At 45.8% G+C, this 20260-nt stretch overlaps 2 protein-coding genes across 2 annotated transcripts; one reads left to right on the top strand and one right to left on the bottom strand.

Moving 5' to 3' along the window:
* Window positions 1-7934: 7934 nt before the first annotated feature.
* On the top strand, window positions 7935-16791 carry T265_04168 (hypothetical protein; the record flags this gene model as incomplete). The annotated part of the gene is made up of 4 exons (XM_009168838.1): window positions 7935-8065; window positions 11447-11663; window positions 15042-15131; window positions 16491-16791. The coding sequence occupies 4 exons, from the start codon at window positions 7935-7937 to the stop codon at window positions 16713-16715; spliced, it is 663 nt and encodes a 220-aa protein (XP_009167102.1).
* Window positions 10256-16199, bottom strand: T265_13437 (hypothetical protein; the record flags this gene model as incomplete). The annotated part of the gene is given in 5 exon segments (XM_009168854.1): window positions 10256-10422; window positions 10694-10780; window positions 15213-15259; window positions 15265-15455; window positions 16029-16199. Coding segments are annotated over 5 exon segments (663 nt in total).
* Window positions 16792-20260: the final 3469 nt, after the last annotated feature.

Raw genomic sequence — 20260 nt, 5'->3', positions numbered from 1 at the left:
CATTCGTGGTCACTGGTGGAGTTGAGAACGGTGGTGATTCCCTCATTCCATCCCTCAAGCATCTGGAATTCATCAATACAGTTTGTATTTTCTCGAATGGCTTCGAATGGCAAGCATCTCCGCACACCAATGTCTACGTAAAATAGGCGTAAGAAATAATGCCTCCCATACTGCATACGCAAATGCAGGTATCATAATCCTTCCATGACACCCTGCTGTGACCATCCGAAAATATCTGTCTGAGACAAAATACCCGGGTTAGAAGCGTTATGTTTATTCTTTGCGGCTTATTGTCAACAGACAGCAGTTGCCAGCGTGCTAGCAAGCTGAATTCACTCATAAATTTAAGAGTCGGAATGCGTAACTAGGTACCACGCAGGTGAAAATCCGCCATCAAGCAATGTAGTGTCGGTTGTGGATAGAGTTTCTGTTTGGGGGACTGTCTATTTTCCTTGTCCAGTTAAGCGAGTTATTCCTGGTTTTTGTGGGAACTTTGGCGATAAACCCATACGAACCTCAAAATATCCACAAACTAGGCGTCATTCACCGCATGCTTAATGTTTGCCTTACCGATCTTAGTTTGGCTACAATCAACAGACACCTTGTGTTGCCGTGGCTATTCCGAATATGACACTTTTCTTCGTTTTTTAACGACCCTACTTTGCTACTGAGATCGTACCTGGCTTGTAAATTTGACCGATTTTTAGTTATTTTCGTTGGAAAGCAATTTATATCAAGTTTAGAGCCATATCTGCTTGATTTGCCTCCCTTGCCTCCAGCCATGCGAGTACAAATACATCACCTAGCAACGGGTCACGGTCCCACCGGAAGTGTCGAGGCTCTTCACATGGGAGTGGTAGAATGGAATGTGCACCTACTTCGTCGAGGGGTTCAGTAAACGGTGAGGATGTCAGTGAACATGAATTAGCGGTTCCTGGCGAGAAGGTAATCAAACATCATTTCTGTGATTCGTTTTGTTTATCTCTCGCCTGTTTGCGACCGGCCGTTCGCTGCTATCGTACTGTGTTGGCTTTTCCGCCCATGAGTGTATTTTCCCTCGAAGCGAAACATTATAATCGGTGCATAGTCGAATGTTACCAGGATGCATTCTTAAACAGTATGCTCCAATGAGATTCAGCGGCTTATTTAACGCACCACACGACATCCGACTTCTGATAAATAGATCAAGTACTGGGCTAACCTCACCAACCTGACTTAGTCTGACGCGAGACTCTGAGGCAGGCAGAGATATTTATCTGTCATCAGCACTACAAAATCGCCAATATATTTCCGCTTAAACAGACGGGTTAGGTACACCTGAGCTTCGCTGGGGAGCTGAACTGTCGGTCGTTCCATTCCTTGAGCCACTCTTGATCAAGATGTCCCTCATATTCTGAGCTTTTTGGTGTATGACCATCTTCTTGAAGGTGTACCTACAAAATTTGTGCCAAACATGCGTTCCCTCCTTCCATTCGTGTCCGTCGTTATTTGTGAGGTTAACACTGGATGGTCTTCAAAGTCCAGCGTCCAAGTCGTTTGCTGGTGAGAGCCTTGTTGATCAGCAGTATGCCAACGGAGAACGAATATACTGCTAACTAAATTGACCAATAGCATATTATGTTTCGACATGCACTTTGCACCTACAAAGTGCAAAACTGTGCTTCAGAGTGTAGTCTATAAACATACCATTCGTGATTTTAGGAAAACCGCTTTATGTTGTCGAAAGTTTTATACTGTGTAGTTGCGTTAGATCTGACAAAATTATCTGACTGTATCTAGAAGTCTTGGATCGCATCTATCCATCTGTGTTGCGGGCTGTGTTGTATGTTTTCGAGATCACCTCTGAGGATGGATGGTTTTTGCCTCTGGTGTTGGATGAATAGCGATTTCTTAACGAATTTATTGGAAAATAAGTGATCAGTTGTGCAGCGGATACCTGGGTGCAGAAAGTCTGTTGAACAATTTTCTACAAGGCCAACTTTGTTCTCTATGCTTCAGAATGGCGCATAGTGGGATTTGAATGCGGACCACGGTATTGTGGATGTGGCAGGCCTTCCATCACTGGGTCTTCCTAATTTCCCCTGCGCTTAGCCGAAAGCTACAACACCTGTAGCTAAGCGGCCAGTGGCATTTGTGTGGTCGGCTTATATACAGATTGGGTGAGCGTTTCGAGGCGTAAGCATGTTCGAATGAACGTGCTATAGTAGCAGCAAACCCTATTTCTCCCTCAACCTCAAGGTTTTTTTTGATGAAAAGGTGACCTTTACGATTATGTCAGCGCAAACACTGAGAACGATGGTGATCACAATGCTACTGTTAAGATTAATATTGGTGGTCGAGTCACGCCATATACGTGGACTCGAAGTACGCTCGAAAACCGCAATCCTCGTGGGGGTTCTGACACCAGAACTGCTACTATCCTCAACCTAAGGTTTTTTTGATGAAAAGGTGACCTTTACGATTATGTCAGCGCAAACACTGAGAACGATGGTGATCACAATGCTACTGTTAAGATTAATATTGGTGGTCGAGTCACGCCATATACGTGGACTCGAAGTACGCTCGAAAACCGCAATCCTCGTGGGGGTTCTGACACCAGAACTGCTACTATGACGAACAACTCCTTTGAGACCATATGCTACGAGGTTCTGTCAGCCTAAGTGGTTACTGTAACTCGGTACTCAGGTTCAACTCTGGTATTTATGACTACGCATACGGTTGAACGCCAAAAATGAGATCGATGTATCATATCCGGTTTTCAGTTTACAACCGGTTACTCTCTAGTTATTTGGTGAAGCAACCAGCGGGAGCGTATTCCGTTCACGTTCTCCGTTGTTTCCTTCTTTCTCTTACTACTTGCTGGTTACTTCTAATTTTCCCTTAGGTTTTGAAAGATATCGGGAGTGTTTTCAATTTTGTGAGTGAGTCTGAATCTTGGATGGCCGGTTTCTTGAGGTAGCCTCCGTTTAACGTCCCTTACTTCATTCATCCAGGTTGTCCCGTTACGTAAGTTACGACTGCCATCGCCGTCCTTGTTTATACAACTGGAGCTTTGCCCGTACAATTTAGCTCAGTGGCTCGGCCACAGAAACGATCGATTCTTCAAACTGCCCTCCCTCCCGGCTTCCACCTTACCCGATCAACTTTTACCAGAAGCGTCACGAAATGAAAGCTTTTACGCCTCTATTGTGCCTCATGCCCCAGCCAGATGGTTGTCCGATCAGATAGCACGTGGCGTTGCCTATCTACATTCTGAGCACATGATACATCGGGATCTGAAAGTGAGTATCACTGAACCTTTGCACGGTACAGTGACAGGATGTTGTTGTTGCACTACTAGATTAATCGAGGCTTCCTTGGAACGGGTGTATTTACACTTCCTTTACCCTCCTGAAATTCTAGATGTAGAGTTCAATAAAAAAAATTTGAACGGTTCACATAACCAATGCCATTGTAACCGTGTGAAGTGCTGCGAAAGCTTCTGTATCCATAGATGGACCGGTCGGTTTTATTTAATAGTGCGTCACCAGTCTGCAAAGTCTTGCAGACGTGATGTGTAGAGTCGTCTGTGTTCGTTTAGGTAACTCTGGTCGCTTCAAGACGTCTGGCAATTGGTAACGCCGGAATACGGGTTAACTTCCGACCTGTTGACTGTTGTCTTGACAACAGCTGAATCGCATGTTTCATGGTATGTTCACTTGTACATTCCGCTAGACGTCTGTATTCCGTCAGCATGAGCGTCCTGGCTGCTGCAAGAGAACATGAGTGGCAGAGATAGTAGACAATCTAATTTCTTGTTTTCGGAGGACAAACCCTCTGCTAGTCTGTGTGAAACGTGCACACGCTGAAAGACTGGAGTCAGCTTCCCCTCGGCGCCGTTGCTCAACTAATAGCTTCTGAATTGAAGTAACGAGTAGACATCCTCTAGTCAACTAGGAAGTTGAAAGAAGGCTGAACAACCTTCCAATTCACTTCAGATGTGACACGTTGATTTCTGAATATAATTAAATGTCCCGAATTTACTGAAAATGATCCGTGTCTGCAGTAACAAATGTGCCGCCAACAAAGGTCTTATCAAGTAGAGCTTTTGAAACTTTTTAAGTACGTTTCGGTCATTTCTGCGAATACATCTGCTTTACAGGACGAAAACTCCACTGAAACGTCTCAACAAAGCTTTATCAGAATTTTTAGGCGGAACAAACCAGTAGATCGAAAAAGAGAGTCATTCAGTGCAACACCCTTTCGGGGTCTTTCGGCCATGCAACCCGAATGAAGTACGGGGACTGAGAAACTGTTGGGTTACCTAATTTCAGATGACAGCAGGCGAGATACCGGGGTTGGGTTCGAACCTAGGACCGTCCTGTCACTGAGTCTGCTCCCTAATCAGCGACCCGCTTTGAATTCTGAACACAGTATACATATGGGGCGAGATGGCTCAGTTGGTTGGAGCGCGAATTTACTGAAGGGAAGGTCCGTGGTTCGACCCCGACCTGTGCCTCTCGACTTCCCCTGTCTAGGCTTAGGCAACTTGAAAGTATCCCAGCCCTCGTGCTTCGTTCGTGTGGCATGGCAGGTAGGCATCGAAAGGGTGTTATAGTTGAATGATATTAGCAATATACATACGCTTGATGCGGTTTCACACATCATCAGCGACGGTAACATCGATGTTGACAATGATTCTTCACTGACTTACAATAAGAAAATTTTTACCTAATTATTGATCGACCCCCACCACCGGTAATCGAAAGCGATGTAGTCTATTTGGATTATGGACTGATTCGTCGGGGCGCACCACGTCAACTGATTTCGGCTTTTCTGAAAATTGGAACCGCAAAGGAACGATCTCTGATCAGTGCACATCTGAAACAATGAACTACATTGTCCGTGCGTCTCATGTCCAACCGAAGACGACCACCCATTTGAGTTTCAGCACCTCGTGGTCTGTCTACCTAAGCGTTCACGTCAGCAGCAACCACGACGGCGTCTAATGTTTTAGTACATTGTAAAAGAGCACCTAGTGTCATGGAAACCCTCTTTGGCAAATTCAGCGCTACACTCCATCGAGTCGTAAACAGAATAAATAAGCAGGATGCGATGGACCTCGCTTTTTCGAGATTTATTTTCATGGACATTGCCAAACGAATAGCATAGAGGCGGATATCAACGGATACACAATCGAATAGAGCCCTTTCCACTATGTTGCTCAACACAATATCCACCCCCGCATATCCAGCCGCACCGGTGTCCGCATCACTAGAGATGTACAGGCGGAACCTGAGAGAAAGCGAAGGGACGGTCAGTTCAATCACAGTACTTGCGTACCGTATCATTGTTTCTGACAGAGCATGCGTCAATGCAGAGGGAATCAAGCGTACGAGCAACAGTCGCTTGTTTCTTGCTTGTTTCACTGTGCGAACATTAAGTAGATCGGCTTTCGCGATTGAAAACAGACTTCGGAGTATTTAGGGTTAATGAAGTCGAACAGAGAGAAGCTGCCACTGAAAGTGACGCACGGTTAACAAAGCGGTCAGTCCTAGTGCTGGGACCTGAGGAGGGAGCGCCTAAATGGGGTTGAAGTAAAAAGGGAGGCATCAGTAGTAGCGTGGTTTTACTTACCCACCCCCCTATATACAGCGAGTAAGGCGACCTGGCTGGTGAAACCACGGGACGAATGATGTGGTCTGAGATCAGTTAGTTGTAGATATCATGGTTGTGCGTTGGCTGGGATACTATCAGGGTACCATGACGCAGAAGGGAGGACGATTAAGGTACTCGATCAAAATCTTTGGCTCAAAAGCCTTACCGCAACGCGGCGATGTTTAGCGGAAAATTCAAGTGGAACAAGTCGCAACGCGTTACAACTCGGAACCCGGAGAGCCAGGAGACTGTTGATCAAATGTCTAACCACCAACCAACCTAGTATGATAGGGGCTTGGAATAGCTCAATTGTTACGGACCAGAAGTTCCGTAGTTCGGATTCAACTTCAGCATCTCAACTACTCTTCTATAGGTTTGGGCAACCTGGCACTGTCCCAGCCCTCGCTTCCTTCCGTTGTCATGGCAGATTCGATATGTATGAGAGACTGTGTGTGTTTGCGTGAATGCCGCACGGATACCACCCAGTGTACTTCAGAGGCACACAAGCCGTCACACCATGCGACAAGTCTCTTCGGATTTGTGTCTAGTTTCTGGGTTCTTGATTCTTCGGAGAAAGCCCACTCGGATTTCTTTTAATGACTACGAACTAGCAACACGCGCGTGATGTGTGAAGCTAGATCTCCTAACTCGGACCTAAACTTGTTTGGAAACAGGCAACGTGCACGTTCGGTGGTTAACTCATCGGTCGATTTTCTTACCCGATGTCCGGAGTTGAGCTTAAGAGGCTGCAATGCCAGCTCATTATGGATCTTAGAGAAATTTAGCAACTGGTGTTGTAGACGGGGTAGTAATTCTGGCCCCAAGTAGTCAAATGTTTCCTTTGCTTTCCTGAGTTTTGTAATAGTCGATGGTGTCCGGCTTTTCATGGTCCCTTGTTCGCAATTCCATTTGTACCCCACTACAGCAGGTGAATTACCCATAAACCTGAGCTTGTTTTCGTGTTCAGTTCGACATTTCAGTGAATCTGATATGTTATCCGAATACTGTCATTCGTGCTACTTAGCCATGCTCCCTAGCCAGTTTGGAGTAGCAGCAAAGCTCAGGCCTGTAGGTTACGTGTTTCGGGTGAGTGAATGAGCCTTTCGGTACTTCATGCATGACATTCCTCAGAACCCATAGCTGTAAATGTACACACGCAGTCCATTACTCACAAGAGGAAGGTACGAACGTTCATTCAGGGTTGCCGTTTGCTCACTATATTAGGTTTACTACTTGTGACGCCGTTGTCGTTACACTGAAGATGACTGATAAAACTCCTCCTTGCTCCACTTTTCTCGCCTAGCCTGAAAATGTCCTTCTTCGTGGACCCCCACTTTCGGAAATTTCCGATGAACCTTGCAAATGTATCCCTGGGTGTCTGCAACGAATCCCGCCCGAAGCAACTTCCTGCCCGTCCATTTCATCCGATCTTGGGAGTTGTTCCAAACCTTGTTACCATCAGCTTGTTGTAAAAATTTGCGACTTTGGGTTGGCACGTTTTCTCTCGTTATCCCCTGAGCAGCATGTTATCCGTCAAAGCGTAGTTTCAGACAAAGATGAGAGTAAGTACCCCTAATCCGTGAGATGGAGCTATCCTCACTTTCGTACATTTTTCATGGCCAGAGTAAAGGGGCACGTCTGTCCAATTGTTTCTTCAGATATCTCTTCAACTCCAAAACCAATTCTGCCTAAGCCACTTATCTTACTTTCTCCTCCTCTTGAAACAAAGTTCAATCATCCGAAAATACGATATGGCATGGCTTATTTTAGAGTAAATAACACATTTTATCACTTTGAAGAACGCGCTGCGTATAAGTTTGACTAGTACATGCCTTTCTGAGTTTACCTGATGTAAGTTGTCGGTCAGCGCATACGTGGAATTTCCAGGTGGATGTGCTTTTCGTCCAAACATAACCCACAAGACTCCCTTTGATAATTTGTGTTGTGTATGTGCGAAACTGGACACATGTTTTCCGGTGAAGTCCGACCAGACGTGGACGGTTTTTCTATCCCTGTTACTTCTGCAACATTTGGTTCCTTTTTAAAAGGTTCAATCCGGTTTTCTGTTTCAGCTGCTCAACGGTAGCTATAAAATGACCATCGTTACACTTTTTTGTCCTGTGATGTAACTTTTTAACGAACTTTAACGAGGTGTCTATCGGCATCGTGTTGTGACTCTTTTTCGTCGTTACGTCTGTTGCCTTTTTATCATGGAGTGATTCCACTTGAGCATACTTGTACTGTAATGTATGACCATGTGGTTATCTCGAAACTTTCATTTCTAACTTAAAGCACCTATGACCACTCTCTGTTTGTCCCGATCCCCCAACGACTGTCTCTCCGAACCAGCACGATATCCGAATTCGAGTGCTTCCGGGGACCAAAGTCCTGTTCGCTCTTCTGAACGGGCATCAAATCGCCGTTCTAGGTAAGCTCTTTATATAGCGGGACCTTAGGTGTACTCATGCTCCACATCTACCGGACCGTCATTTGTTATTCGCTTACCATCATCCTTGCTTCTATTTGAGCCCTGCATTTTTTGCGATATTCCTGGCAAATAGTGGGTTATGCACATTATTCGCCCCTTAGATGCAATGAGTAGTCATATCCACAATGTCAGTTTTTCTGTTGAACGTTTCCACATACGAATGGAAACATTTTCTCAGATGTCTGTGACTCTGATGTGCACAACGGAACTGAAAACGGTGCAGAGCGCTATGCCGTTCTAGAAAGACTAGTCATCACTATCACCATCATCAGTGTTCAACAGAGATGCTCCGCTACCGCGCAACCATGAGTTAATGGAAAGCCATATTGTGAAGAAAAGAATAAAGGTGGACGGGGAAGGGGCTTAAAGCTAGCGTACTACAATCATTCCGAGGTGTATACGCCTCCGGGCACTCATTCAGGCAATCTGGATAGAAACTGACAACAAGAACGCCAATAACATCGGTTGGCAATGTCTCCAACCAGACACATTGGGGATCACGCGGCCCTTATCCTGGGAGGCGAGCAGCACCGACAACACCAAAGCGTTTCGTAATCTCCTTCGTACACTTCTGCCAGCTCAAGGTTTGGCGACCTCTCTGCTTCTACCACTCTGAATTGGGCATGGAAAACAGCATTTTCTTCGGCAAACGATGGATGGACATACGCAACGTATGTCCCAACCAAGGCAATTAATGGTGCTGGACACAGTCCTCAATTGAAGTTCCTGTTGCACAGCTGAAAGTCGCCTCGTTACAGGTTCGCCGACACCAACCCACAGGGGCTATGGTTCTGAGACAACGACTGTTGAACACCTGAAAACGTCTCAGTTCCGCTGCTCGAACAAGCCAAGTCTCACACATACACAACAAAACAGCTCGCACTGTAGCTTGATACACACGTCCCTTGAGATTCAGGGATACACCACTTTGACGTTGTGGATGTCTTAAATTAGCAAACGCGACGTGGGTCTTGCAGATTCGTGCATTGACTTCATCTGCCACACTACAATAAAAAAAATAACAGCTTCCAAGATACGTAAAACTCTCCGCAACTTCCAATATCTGTCTCTGGATTTTAAGTGGCGTGTTCAGTGACTGCTCTCTAGTCAGTGTCTTACGAGGCGATGAAGCATTAGTGACGCCAACAGTCTCGTTACGACTGGGGTCAAAGTAATCCCTCTGTGGTTACCACATTCACTACGAGCTCCTTTTTCGAAATGGGCACTATCACCGAGTCTCCACAATTGTCTGGGACAGATTTGTTTTCCCAAACAGATCAGACAAGCGCCGCCTGAGGACTTCACTCCCATCTTTGAACAACGCGGGTGGGAGATCATCCTGGCGAAGAGCTCGGTGGCGCTTGAGAGGACATATGTAGTCGTAGACCTAGGCCGTATGTGGTTCCACGTTCACCGTCCAGGGTTCTATGTCAGCTGTGGGCTCCAGTTGAGGGGCAGCCGGTGGCTATGACAATTAATGTTCGAAGGATTCGGCTAACCGATCGAGGTATTGCAAAACGACCGGCAGTCAATTGTTGGTCGGTGCCATCGGTAAATGATGGCAGTATGGTCGATTTGAGTCTGTGGCCGGCATGCCTTTGGGGGACTTCGGCTTTTTTGGAAGTTAGTACTGTAGAAAGCAGCGTTTGGTCTGTAGGCAACTGAAACAATCTCTCACCATTGTCCATATGTATCGAGTCCAATCCATATTGACCTTCTAATTACGCAAAACTTGCCTACCGACAACAAGCAAGACATCTAAGCATTTAGCCCGCCGCAACATGACATTCAAGGCGTCACAAAACTTGTCTCCGATTGTTTTAAAGGTTGAAGCGTAAGCAAACATGACTAACAGACAACGAGCGTTGCCAGACAAACCACACAGAAGATACTATCAACGGGTATCCAGTCAAGCAAGGATCCTCCCACACGGTGACTTAGGACGATACCAACTCCTGCACGTCTTACCGCAGCAGTCTCTGGATCTTCTGAGGTGCGTACCCGGGAGCGAGTGAAGAGTTATCGGGCGGTTAGCTCAACCGCCGTACTTGCATCTTGAATTTTTGTTTCTGAGACACAGCACACATCAATGGCAAACGAGTCCAGTGTGAGAGCAAAAGTAACTCGTTGTCATGCTTGCTTCAGATTGCGGATATTAAAAACGGCCCGGTAGACTGGGTGTCGAGGTTTGGAAATTAATTTCGAGATGCCTGGAGACATCGACACTAAGCGACTAGCAGATGTTACAGGGAAAACCGATGGAAGACGAACGGAGTTGTCAGTCTTAAGCGCTAGGCCTTCAAGGGGTGAGTTATTGATGGAGTGGGGAGAGGGGGATGAAAAAGTATGAGAGAGAGAAGGGAGGAGTCACCACTAGCACGTTTTCGCTAATCCGTCCTGCTGTATGCAGTGTGTGCGGCTCATGGCACCATACGGCGGTGAGTGTTGCTCGAGTTTATTCGAATAAATGGATATCATGGTTGCACGTGGGCTAGAATACTGTCAGAGCGCCCACACCTAGACAGGAGGACGGTGAGCGTCCTCAACCAAAGCCTGTGTTTCAGAAACCTAACCACAATGCACCGATGTATGGCGGGAAATGCAAATGCACTACCATTTCTATGGAACAAGTCGACACATGTTCCAATCGCTCACCTGGAGGACCAGGAGACTGTTCATCAGGCGTCCAACCTGCTATGAGAGACTCTTCGAGTGTCGTGGGAGCACCCCATGATATAGCTTAGTGGGTCGCTGAGGTGTACGAGCCTTCACATTACAGTAAGTTCCAGTCTGTTGGTGACGGTTGTCTTTTCGTTTTGTTTTTACAGATTACAGATCAGGTTTTTCTAAGCCTAGTTCAGGGCTACTGTCTATGCTTTTCACTGGTTTTGGATTCCCAATTTCTAGGTCGCGCCGAGGCAACTGTTTTAGTAAGGAACAATATTTTTCTTATCTAAAATAACTACAACTGAAGCAAGCCTAGAGAAATGCCAGTGTCTTGTTTATCATTCTAGCTATGATTAGCGGCGCATCCCTCAGTTTGGATTTCTGATTCAAGTTGATTTCACGATCCGGATAGTCAAATTGTCTCTCGGAATGAAATCCCGAACAAACCGCTATCCAGAAATTACCGGTGGTTGCTACGGGCATGGCAGTTTTCAAGCTTGCGGCGCTCCACTCATCTCTCTATACATCTCTGGCTTTTTTCTGTTAGCATGTTTGTTTTCTTTGAGTCAGCCTTAAGCTGCTGCGTCTAAAAACTTGGTTCAACACTGTCGGTGATACGAATCTTAATGTCTCATTTGGAACTGTTTATTTCAGGTTGGATCGAAATCATTGCGCACCTATACTGTCTTCTGAACCTGGCTGCCAACCGCCAAAACCACCCACGAATGAGTGTGCCAGAGGAGCAATCGCGCGCTTTGATCTTGCCAAAAATGTACCTTACCTTCTTACTGCCAACCTGGGTAGTGCTATTTACGCGGCGCCCGAAGTCAACACAAATGCCAGATTCATGAAAACGGAATATGACTTCAAGGTTAGTTCATTTGTGAATACGTGTTCAAATAAACTTTTAAAAGTCTCTTATACATGAAAGTCCTAGCCTGTGGTTAGTACAAGCAGCCTGGCTTATTCATCTATCACACGGGTCAACTCAATTATGACCCTGAGACAGTTGTTTTCCACCATCACATTTTTCTGAACAGTTGTCGTCCAACAAGTCTCACTGAAAACCTTCTAATTTGCCTCAGCTGTAGAATTACTACTCAGGAACTACAGTGCAGTCGTATTTAGATCCTTCTTAACACGGCAATGCGTATTCACGTAGCAATTATCCTCCACAAATCGTTGGATACTGTCGTTAGTTGCTTGCTGTTAAGAATTTCCCACCCACTCCTATTCGACCGCGCGGTGGATAGAACCACGTTCTGGTATCTCACTCGAATACAATAAACTGCGTGTAGGTTACCGTCGATTCATCATCATTTTTATCCTAGTGGGATGATGAAAATCATTGGTTTGCTAAGTGTTCGAAATGGAGTTATGCCGACCCAGTTGTTTTTCATTGATTGACGATCAGACTGATCGGCTAGTTCTACGAAAACGCCATTCGCCATGCACAAAACCAAAGTCGTTTCATAACGTGGATCTGATTGTGGATGTGCGTAACAGTCCTTTCCTCCGATGAAGTCAAACTACAGTTTACCGCTCCACTAGAGGAAATCAGTACATTGGGTGGAGTCATGTCAAAAAATCCAGCCGTCGTGGTCGAACAGTTGACCGACCCTATTAGCCGGTAAGAAGAGAAATCGCTGCGCTTCCAACTGGAAGGTCATTTGGCCCATCTACGTAACCAGTATCTAATATTAGATATGCCAAGGTCAGACCACGTTTTCCAAGCGAATATGTGACACAATCGCTTACCCACCAACAAATCGACCGAATCGAGTAGCCAGGCCTTACTGACGACAGTATTAACGTCACGAAGACTAGTGATAATTAGGTCACCTTTCCACTGAGAACCTATATTTTTTCTGTATGCGCTTGCAACAGCCCAGATGGCAAGGCGGGTGTGGTCCAATTGTGCTCTGCGTGGTAAGGCCTCATTTGGTCACGCATTTGATGCACTGAGCGGGAAATGCTTAAATAATTTTTTTCTATGTTGGAACTGCAAGTTTTATCAAACGCCGTGTTACGATCGTTTAACCACCATAACCTCCTTCCCTTGCAACCGTGGTGTATTTGAGACTTGATAATGTACCAATTACGCGATTACTCCAGAATTGACGCAGGGTTTCGCTCTATGTTTTGAGCAAAAGAGTTAGCCATTCGATCCCGAAGAAACAGTATGCATTTAGGGAGTTCTAAATGAGAAAAAAAACATTTGCACCTCATTGGAGAGTATTTTGTTTTTTCGCTATCAGTTCGCTTTTCACGTGAAACGCATTATAATTTCGCATATGCATGCTGTGTTTCTGCAATAAAGTTTGCCTGAAATTCTCAGCAAGGCTGTTCAATTTTTTTCAAAAGGCCGACATATTCAGCATGGGTGTTATATTCCTACAACTGTTCTACCCTTTCCGAACGCTTCATGAATTGGTCGACTGTTTGCAAAATGTTTCCAACGCAAGCCAAAGCTCTGAAACAATAAAATCTATCATGAACAGTTTTCCTGTAAACTTTGTCTCGTCCTGGCCAGATGAGGTAGGTCCGCTAATTTGTTTTTAGAGGGATTCAAATATATTTGCTTTCATAAAAATTCGTCGTAAAAATCGAATCCACTGTCTCCTTATCAACCCATCAGTCCATGTGGACGCCGTGCACAGTATCAGCCGTGAGAGTGAGAAGCTTGGTTTGTTATGGTTCATTGGAGCATTCATCCTGAATTTTTACCATTGTTTCATAACTCCGACGCGTCTGATTCCGGTTACTTTAGGTGAGGATGTTGTCTGGCATCTCTACCAGGTTTCATTCTGAGAACTTGCTATCATACCTCTACGTGTTCTTCAATGTGAGGAAGGATAGTCGTTCTTTGGAACTTATTTGTTTTGAACCTTCTAGTTGGAACTGACCATGGAAGACTCAATCACGTTCGCAGCCACGTTAAGTTGGAAATAAGGCACCCCGTCCCAAATTCTGTATTACGACGAAACGACGAGATGGCTCAGTTGTTAGAGCGTGAATTTATGACTTTTCCTGTCTGGGTTCGGGCAACCTGACAGTATCCCAGTCATCGTGCTTCATTCAGGTGGCATGGCAGCTAAGCACCGTAATGGTTCTACAGCTGAACGAAAATAACTGAAATTCGTTCGGCTGTTCTATTATGCATACAGTTCTTTTACGGCATTCGCTCTATCAGAAATATGGGTTGTCATTTTCGAAACCGTGTTATAACTGACATTGGAGTTATCGTCGCATTGGAATTCATAATGATACTAAGCATAATTCACCATCACCCATTGAAATATCCAGGTTAGTCGCAACTTGTGATTAACTAAATCTTGAGTTCCATTCATCCAGAGTAACTTTTGTGGATAATGATGCATACCAATGTACATTGGGTGAATATCGACGGTGGTAGTTTCACTGTTTTATGAACTACGTGTCTATATTCAACTCCCTAACCGAACAATAAATTTCATGTTCTCTCCCATATTCTTAGACAGTACCGCTGAGATTTCGGTTCGGTAGTCACCGTACTCTACCCGATTCCACTAGCGATAATCACTTTCCCGTTTAAGGACGTGGGGACGATAGATGACACTGACAGGTATTGCTTATCAAGTAGTGGCCTTACGATATCGTTGGTGCTCTCACCTTCAAAGCCATCAATTGGAACAATAGTGCTTGAGTGCCAAACGATCATACACGGGAGTGATGCATCTCAAATTAGACAGGTACTCAGGCATGATCATTCAAGGTTGTCGGGGTTCTGACCGGTTCACCCAACTGGTCATTTTAACTTCATCCAATTTGCTATTGATCGCTGAAGTGTTGCTGCTAATGAGGACGATGTTGGTTAGTCAGTCACGGTTATTTTGATTCACACCAAAATTACAGTAAATCGTACGGCGTCAGATAATGAATGGTTACACCAGAGCGTAGCACCGCGTGTTGGATGTGGTAGCGGCATTCTCTCCTAGCGATTAGACATCGTTGAGCGTGCTCCGCTTCCGCCCCCAACACCTACCATTTATTCAGCAGTTAATTGGAGTATACCAAATACTCGTTGTACCTTGACTGACTCAGTTGAAATGGCGCCTGACTGTTTCGCGGCGGAACCTGTAATTTACCTAGAGATATATTTTTATCACTAATGACCTGTGATCATTACCCCTTTTGTGCGCATTTTAAGACGCCATCTTGATTTATCACGATAAACTTGCATGAAATTATGTATATTCCTTCGTTTTAGAGTCAGCTCGTGGCCAGAATGTTAAGCAGACGGTCGGATAGTCGTCCGACCGCATTGGAACTGTTGTGCATATTAGCCAGTAGTTCGGAGGTGAGTCCTTCTCATTCTTTCATAGCGGGCCTGAATGCCCTCTGACAGTCATAGTAACCGATCCTTCATTGAACTTTTTACTGGTTACATCTGCAATCGGGCCTGCTTTCAAGTTGGCAAAGGTTACACTAACAAAATGTTGGCTATAAAAATGCAGAGGCGAGGTGGCTCGGTGGCTAGGGCGCGAGTTAACTGACAAGAAGGTCCGTGGTTCGAACCCGACCTCTGCATTTCGACTTCACGTGTATATGCTTGGGCAACCTGGCAGTATCCCGCCTCTTGTGCTTCCCTCGGGTGGCATGGCAGTTGGGCACCGAAAGGGTGCTACAGCTCGACGATCTATAAAAAAATGCATAGAAAACCGAATTCCATTACCGTCGTCGTTAACAGCAACACCAGGTAGCACCACCGTACAGCCATGTTAGTCTATTAGAATAAAGGCTTATAACGGAAAAGCGAAAACTGGAGCAGGGAAGTCGACCTAGAACTAGTCTGAAATAGAGGTATCTTGGTTCTTAATCTTCACTTCAACTGCGTTACATCTGTATCGCGTCCTGTTAAGCTGAATCACGTTGCTTCGTACTGTGTCGCGCTGTCTATTTAGCCCGTCTGACCACGTGAGCTTAGAGTTACGGGAGAACGGATGTTGTCACATCAGGGAGATCCATTGGCCTATTCCGATGAGATAGGCTGATCCGAAGACGGGCGTCAGCCTACTAGATAGCATAGTGGTCAGTGGAGCGCCACTTCTCTCTGCTATGCATAATGATTTCCGATTCATCTGACAAAACTCACTATTCAGAGGCCTTCCAGTTTTCCTACAACTGCTTCGCTGATAGCCGACTAGCATACGGACCTATTTGACGTAACCCCTAATAGTCATCCTTCAGCTGTAACATCCTTCCAGTACCCGGCTGCCATGCGACCTGAAGAGAGCACGAGGGCTGATATACTGCCATGTTGCCCAAGCCTAAACAGGAGCAGTTGAGATCCAGAAGCTGTGTTCGAATCACCGACTTTCCGGTTAGTAAATCCGCACTTTATCCACTGAGCCACCTCGAGCCTCATTCTAGTGATTCAATATTCACGTTTTTGCACCTTTGACCACAGTCCTTTCAAATTCTGGAAAGAGTAACGCACTTGTGAGGCGCTGTACTAGTCCTTGAACTATCAAATACCCTACACTCTAACTAATCACTAAACCTAACAAAGTCTCTCAGCTTTTCCATTCTTCTAACGTCCCTAGCAGAACACAAACTTTGTTCAGTGAATATTTGAGGGAAACTGAAAGCTATCGCATCATCTCTGCTTTCCATCCACGATAGTTCCGTGTACGTTAATCAAGGATCTCTTTTCTAGTTTCCAGATTTAATTCAATATCGCTTTACGTCTGAAGCTTCCATCAGTGGCGTCCCACACGATCGTCCTGGATCAGTTGCCGACGTTCGGCTCCCTCCTAGTGAACTCGACTCTATTGGCTCATCTTCACATCGTGCATTTGACCTCCTTTTGTGGCGCACCCGAGAGTTGGAACGCGAAAATTTAGATCTTCGACGACGTCTTTCATTTTACGAATCGTCATGACTGGTCAGGATTTCTTTGTATTTTGTAACTATCCATTCGACCTCAGGTTGTCCCATTCGCCATTTTTATTTATAAGATCAGACTTATTTACATCGCCCCGATTTCTCTCCGTAAATTGTGTCAACAAACGGGTTCACACCCATGGAACATCCAATAATTTTATGAATATCCTAGTTCAGCCGTAAAAAACACCAATGAACCTCAGCGTTGGGTGAAGTCAAACTCCTATGACAGCGTCATAGCAAGCCTGCATTTACTGTGGTTGACCATAAAGGCGTAGGACAGGGCTTGTGAAATGTGCTCTTTTTCAACTATCTGGTGTCGATCAACAAACAGTGCGTTCCGACTAGTCATCGCGTCGTTGTTTTTCAGTAGGTCGATGACAGAATAAGTAGATCGGTTGCCTCCATATCAGAAAATAGGAGCAATCCACACTGGTGGTGTTCGGTAGATTCCTTGAAAGTGTGCTTGCACGTTTGGTAGGTCGTTATTTGTCTCCAATGGGATGTTAAAACCTTTTTTATTAGTCTGGGTCGGGATAAGTTCAAAAAAGCACTACGCTGCTCCCATTTTGGCTTTGCATATAAAGTCCATACCTAGGATTGGGCAACCTGTAAGTATCGCAGCCCTTGTGCCTTCTTCGCATGACATGGCAGCTAGGCGCCGAAAGGGTGTTACAGCTGAACGATACATAGTCGCGTAGTTCGAATCACCATTCCCGTTCTTGTCTCGGTCCGATTTTGGTTAATACATCATGATCAAATAAACAATAGGGTGAAGACCACAATTTCCTGGCCTACAACCGGTCATCGTTGACATCACAAACGCTGAAGAACAAGATGCACCAACAAGTCAGGCTGTTACCTTTGCAAAGCGGTGTCCGGTGTGACACCATAAACTAACTACTCATCATCAACCTTATAAATGGCGTCATGTTGAAGGTTCGAATCTATCAGACGGAATGGTATGTCGACTGAAGCATGGTATTTCATCTTGTTGTTTTTAGTACTTAATCATCCATTTGACGTCTAAATCAGTATCATCCTCCGAAGTCTGTTGCACCCGGTGAAATTCCCTACCTTTTACAAAGACTATAAACCGAGAATAAACTGCGTAGGTTACCATTGTTCACGGATGCTTTCGGTTCACTGACCTTGGCGACTTTGCTGGAAACGTTTCAACACCCATTGGAGGTGCCACCATCATTGAGTTATCGTGGCTTTACAATATACCACTCCGATTTTGACCGGCCACGTTTGCGGCAAAATCGCCGACCACAGTAGTCTGACCACCAACTAAACAACCCAAGCTATGAACATTCTTCCTACGTCGAGCATATCTCTACTGCATCGAGTGCTTGAGGACAGTTTGCCAAAACAGAGTGGCATGGTCCGGTTGGAGACCATAAGTCCGAGGGAGATATATCATTCCTTACTGGTGAGGAATTCAATGTGGAGGGATGACAGTAGTATCTCGTTCGCGTCCGGGAGATGTCAAAAGATCTTCAATCACAGACTCACAGGAATTACGGTGGCCTCAGGTACCAACACCGCCTAGTGACATTTGCTAGAAAGTTGTATTATACAGTACTTCTTCCCATGGAATAACGAAAATCTGCTGCTCCAGGGAGAGCACCACCAGATAACCTTTTGCCCCACCTCTCTATAAGTGCCTCCGGTGACGTGTTCGTGGGATGAATTCATCATTAGTCATTGTGCCAGTACCCAATCACGAACACTGGAAACCAACTGCTCAATGGTATTCAACTTTGTGAATACCGCCAAACCCCAATAATTCCGTAAGCCGCTTGGAAAAATACGGGCGCGACGGATTTTCTACTCCAAGTGAAAACAAGAGGATGGTATCGGATATATTAACCAGAATAGCCCGGTCGATTTTCTTGGCAATGACCAGTCTGTGTTCATGCTAAAGCCAATATGGGCCTCATTCCTGTAAGTGTCATACTGAGTTCCGGGGAAACGCACTGTGCCTATCCACGAACCACTTACGATTTGTCTAATCAAAAATCCCCACACTATCTCTTTAGATACGACAATCGCGTTGACGTAAACATCTAGTCTCGCCGACGCCTGGTCTATCCATTTTGGTTCACAGGTCATCCTATGTGTGGCGTCGAGACAGCGTGCGGTGAACCTTGCTGATGTTCATTTGCGAAGCCGTTTGTATGCTCCTGTTGAGTCGCTCAGCTGTGACGTTTTCCGTGCCTAGGTGCCATACATGAGGAAGCATGAAGTCATCATCATCGTCAGTTGTAATAACCGCGTACTTGTCGTAAAGTGGTTGTAGCTACCAGTTTCGTTCACCGATGATTCAGAGAGGTGGGGTAGATAGCTGCGCATAAGGGGCGGGAGCGGAACAATTGGTGCAGAAATAGAGCACTGTAGGTGGACTGTTAAGTAGGGGGGTTCGGAGGGGAGCTATGCATTGGAGGCGATAGATTTGATGCATGAGCGCGACTGGGCCATGTCTGACAATGTCTCTACCCACTGATATGGCCTTCTCGGGGTCCTCATCCGGGAAGACGGCAATGACCAGCGTAGATGAGTTTTCCGGTAATGGCTGTTGCACTTCGCTGCCAAATCATTGTTTGGCCGCCTCTGGCCCTCTTCCACCCTTCACGTGGTTGTGCGAAAAGAGCCCTTCGAGGAAGTCGGTCGACGGGCACACGCAACACGTGGCCAAGCCAGCGCAACCTGTGCAGTATGATCAGTTCATCTATCGAGGGTGAGTTATTTCTCCCGAATACCATTCGACATACTTCAGAATTGCTAATCCCGTGTTCCCACCAGATTCGGGCAATGCTCCGAAGACATCGATGGTCAAACACTGAAAGTCTTTTGACGTCCTCGGCGCGCAGCGGCCAGGTTTCTGATCCATATAGTAATATGGAGCGCACCGCTGCATTGTAAACTCGACCCTTGACAGAGAAGCTCATGTCACGCATACGCCACAGGTGACGTAATTTCACAAAATCTGCCTTGTCCTACTCAATCCGGATGAAAATATCATCTTCCGCGAGACCACCGGGACTGATACAGCCGCCCAGGTAAATAAATATGTCTAGTACCTCAATCGGTTCATCAGCAATCATGAGGCTAGGGTTCAAGCCTACCCAGTCTTGCAGTAGAACTTTACACTTTGGAGGTGTGAGGCGCATGCCGAACCGTGAGGCATCACCACGGGGTCAGATCCCAGAGGAGCAATGTCGTCCGCGTACTCGATATCTGTGAGCTGAGGCCCAGGGAGCACTTCGACCCCACAGGCATTAGAGGCTGGTAGTGAGTCCTCCATAATCGCATCAATGACAGATTTGAATAGGAAAGGTGAGAGGACAGTCCTGTCAGACCTCGGAAACCTCTTGTCAGTGAAACAATCAGGGACCAAAATGGCAATTCAGCTGGCCACCTACTACCCCCAATCCAGAAACCCGGCCTTCCGGAGAAAGGTGGACCGTAAATATGGAGCCACCTTCAGTCTCAGAAGTGTCCGATTGCATTTCTCAAGCGTCATCGTGCTGCTGGTCC

This window comes from Opisthorchis viverrini (genome assembly GCF_000715545.1).
Source record: "Opisthorchis viverrini unplaced genomic scaffold opera_v5_67, whole genome shotgun sequence".
In the NCBI taxonomy this organism is placed as follows: Eukaryota; Metazoa; Platyhelminthes; class Trematoda; order Opisthorchiida; family Opisthorchiidae; genus Opisthorchis; species Opisthorchis viverrini.
Note: the sequence above shows the minus strand (reverse complement) of the source record. Positions and strands in the feature narration are given on the sequence as shown.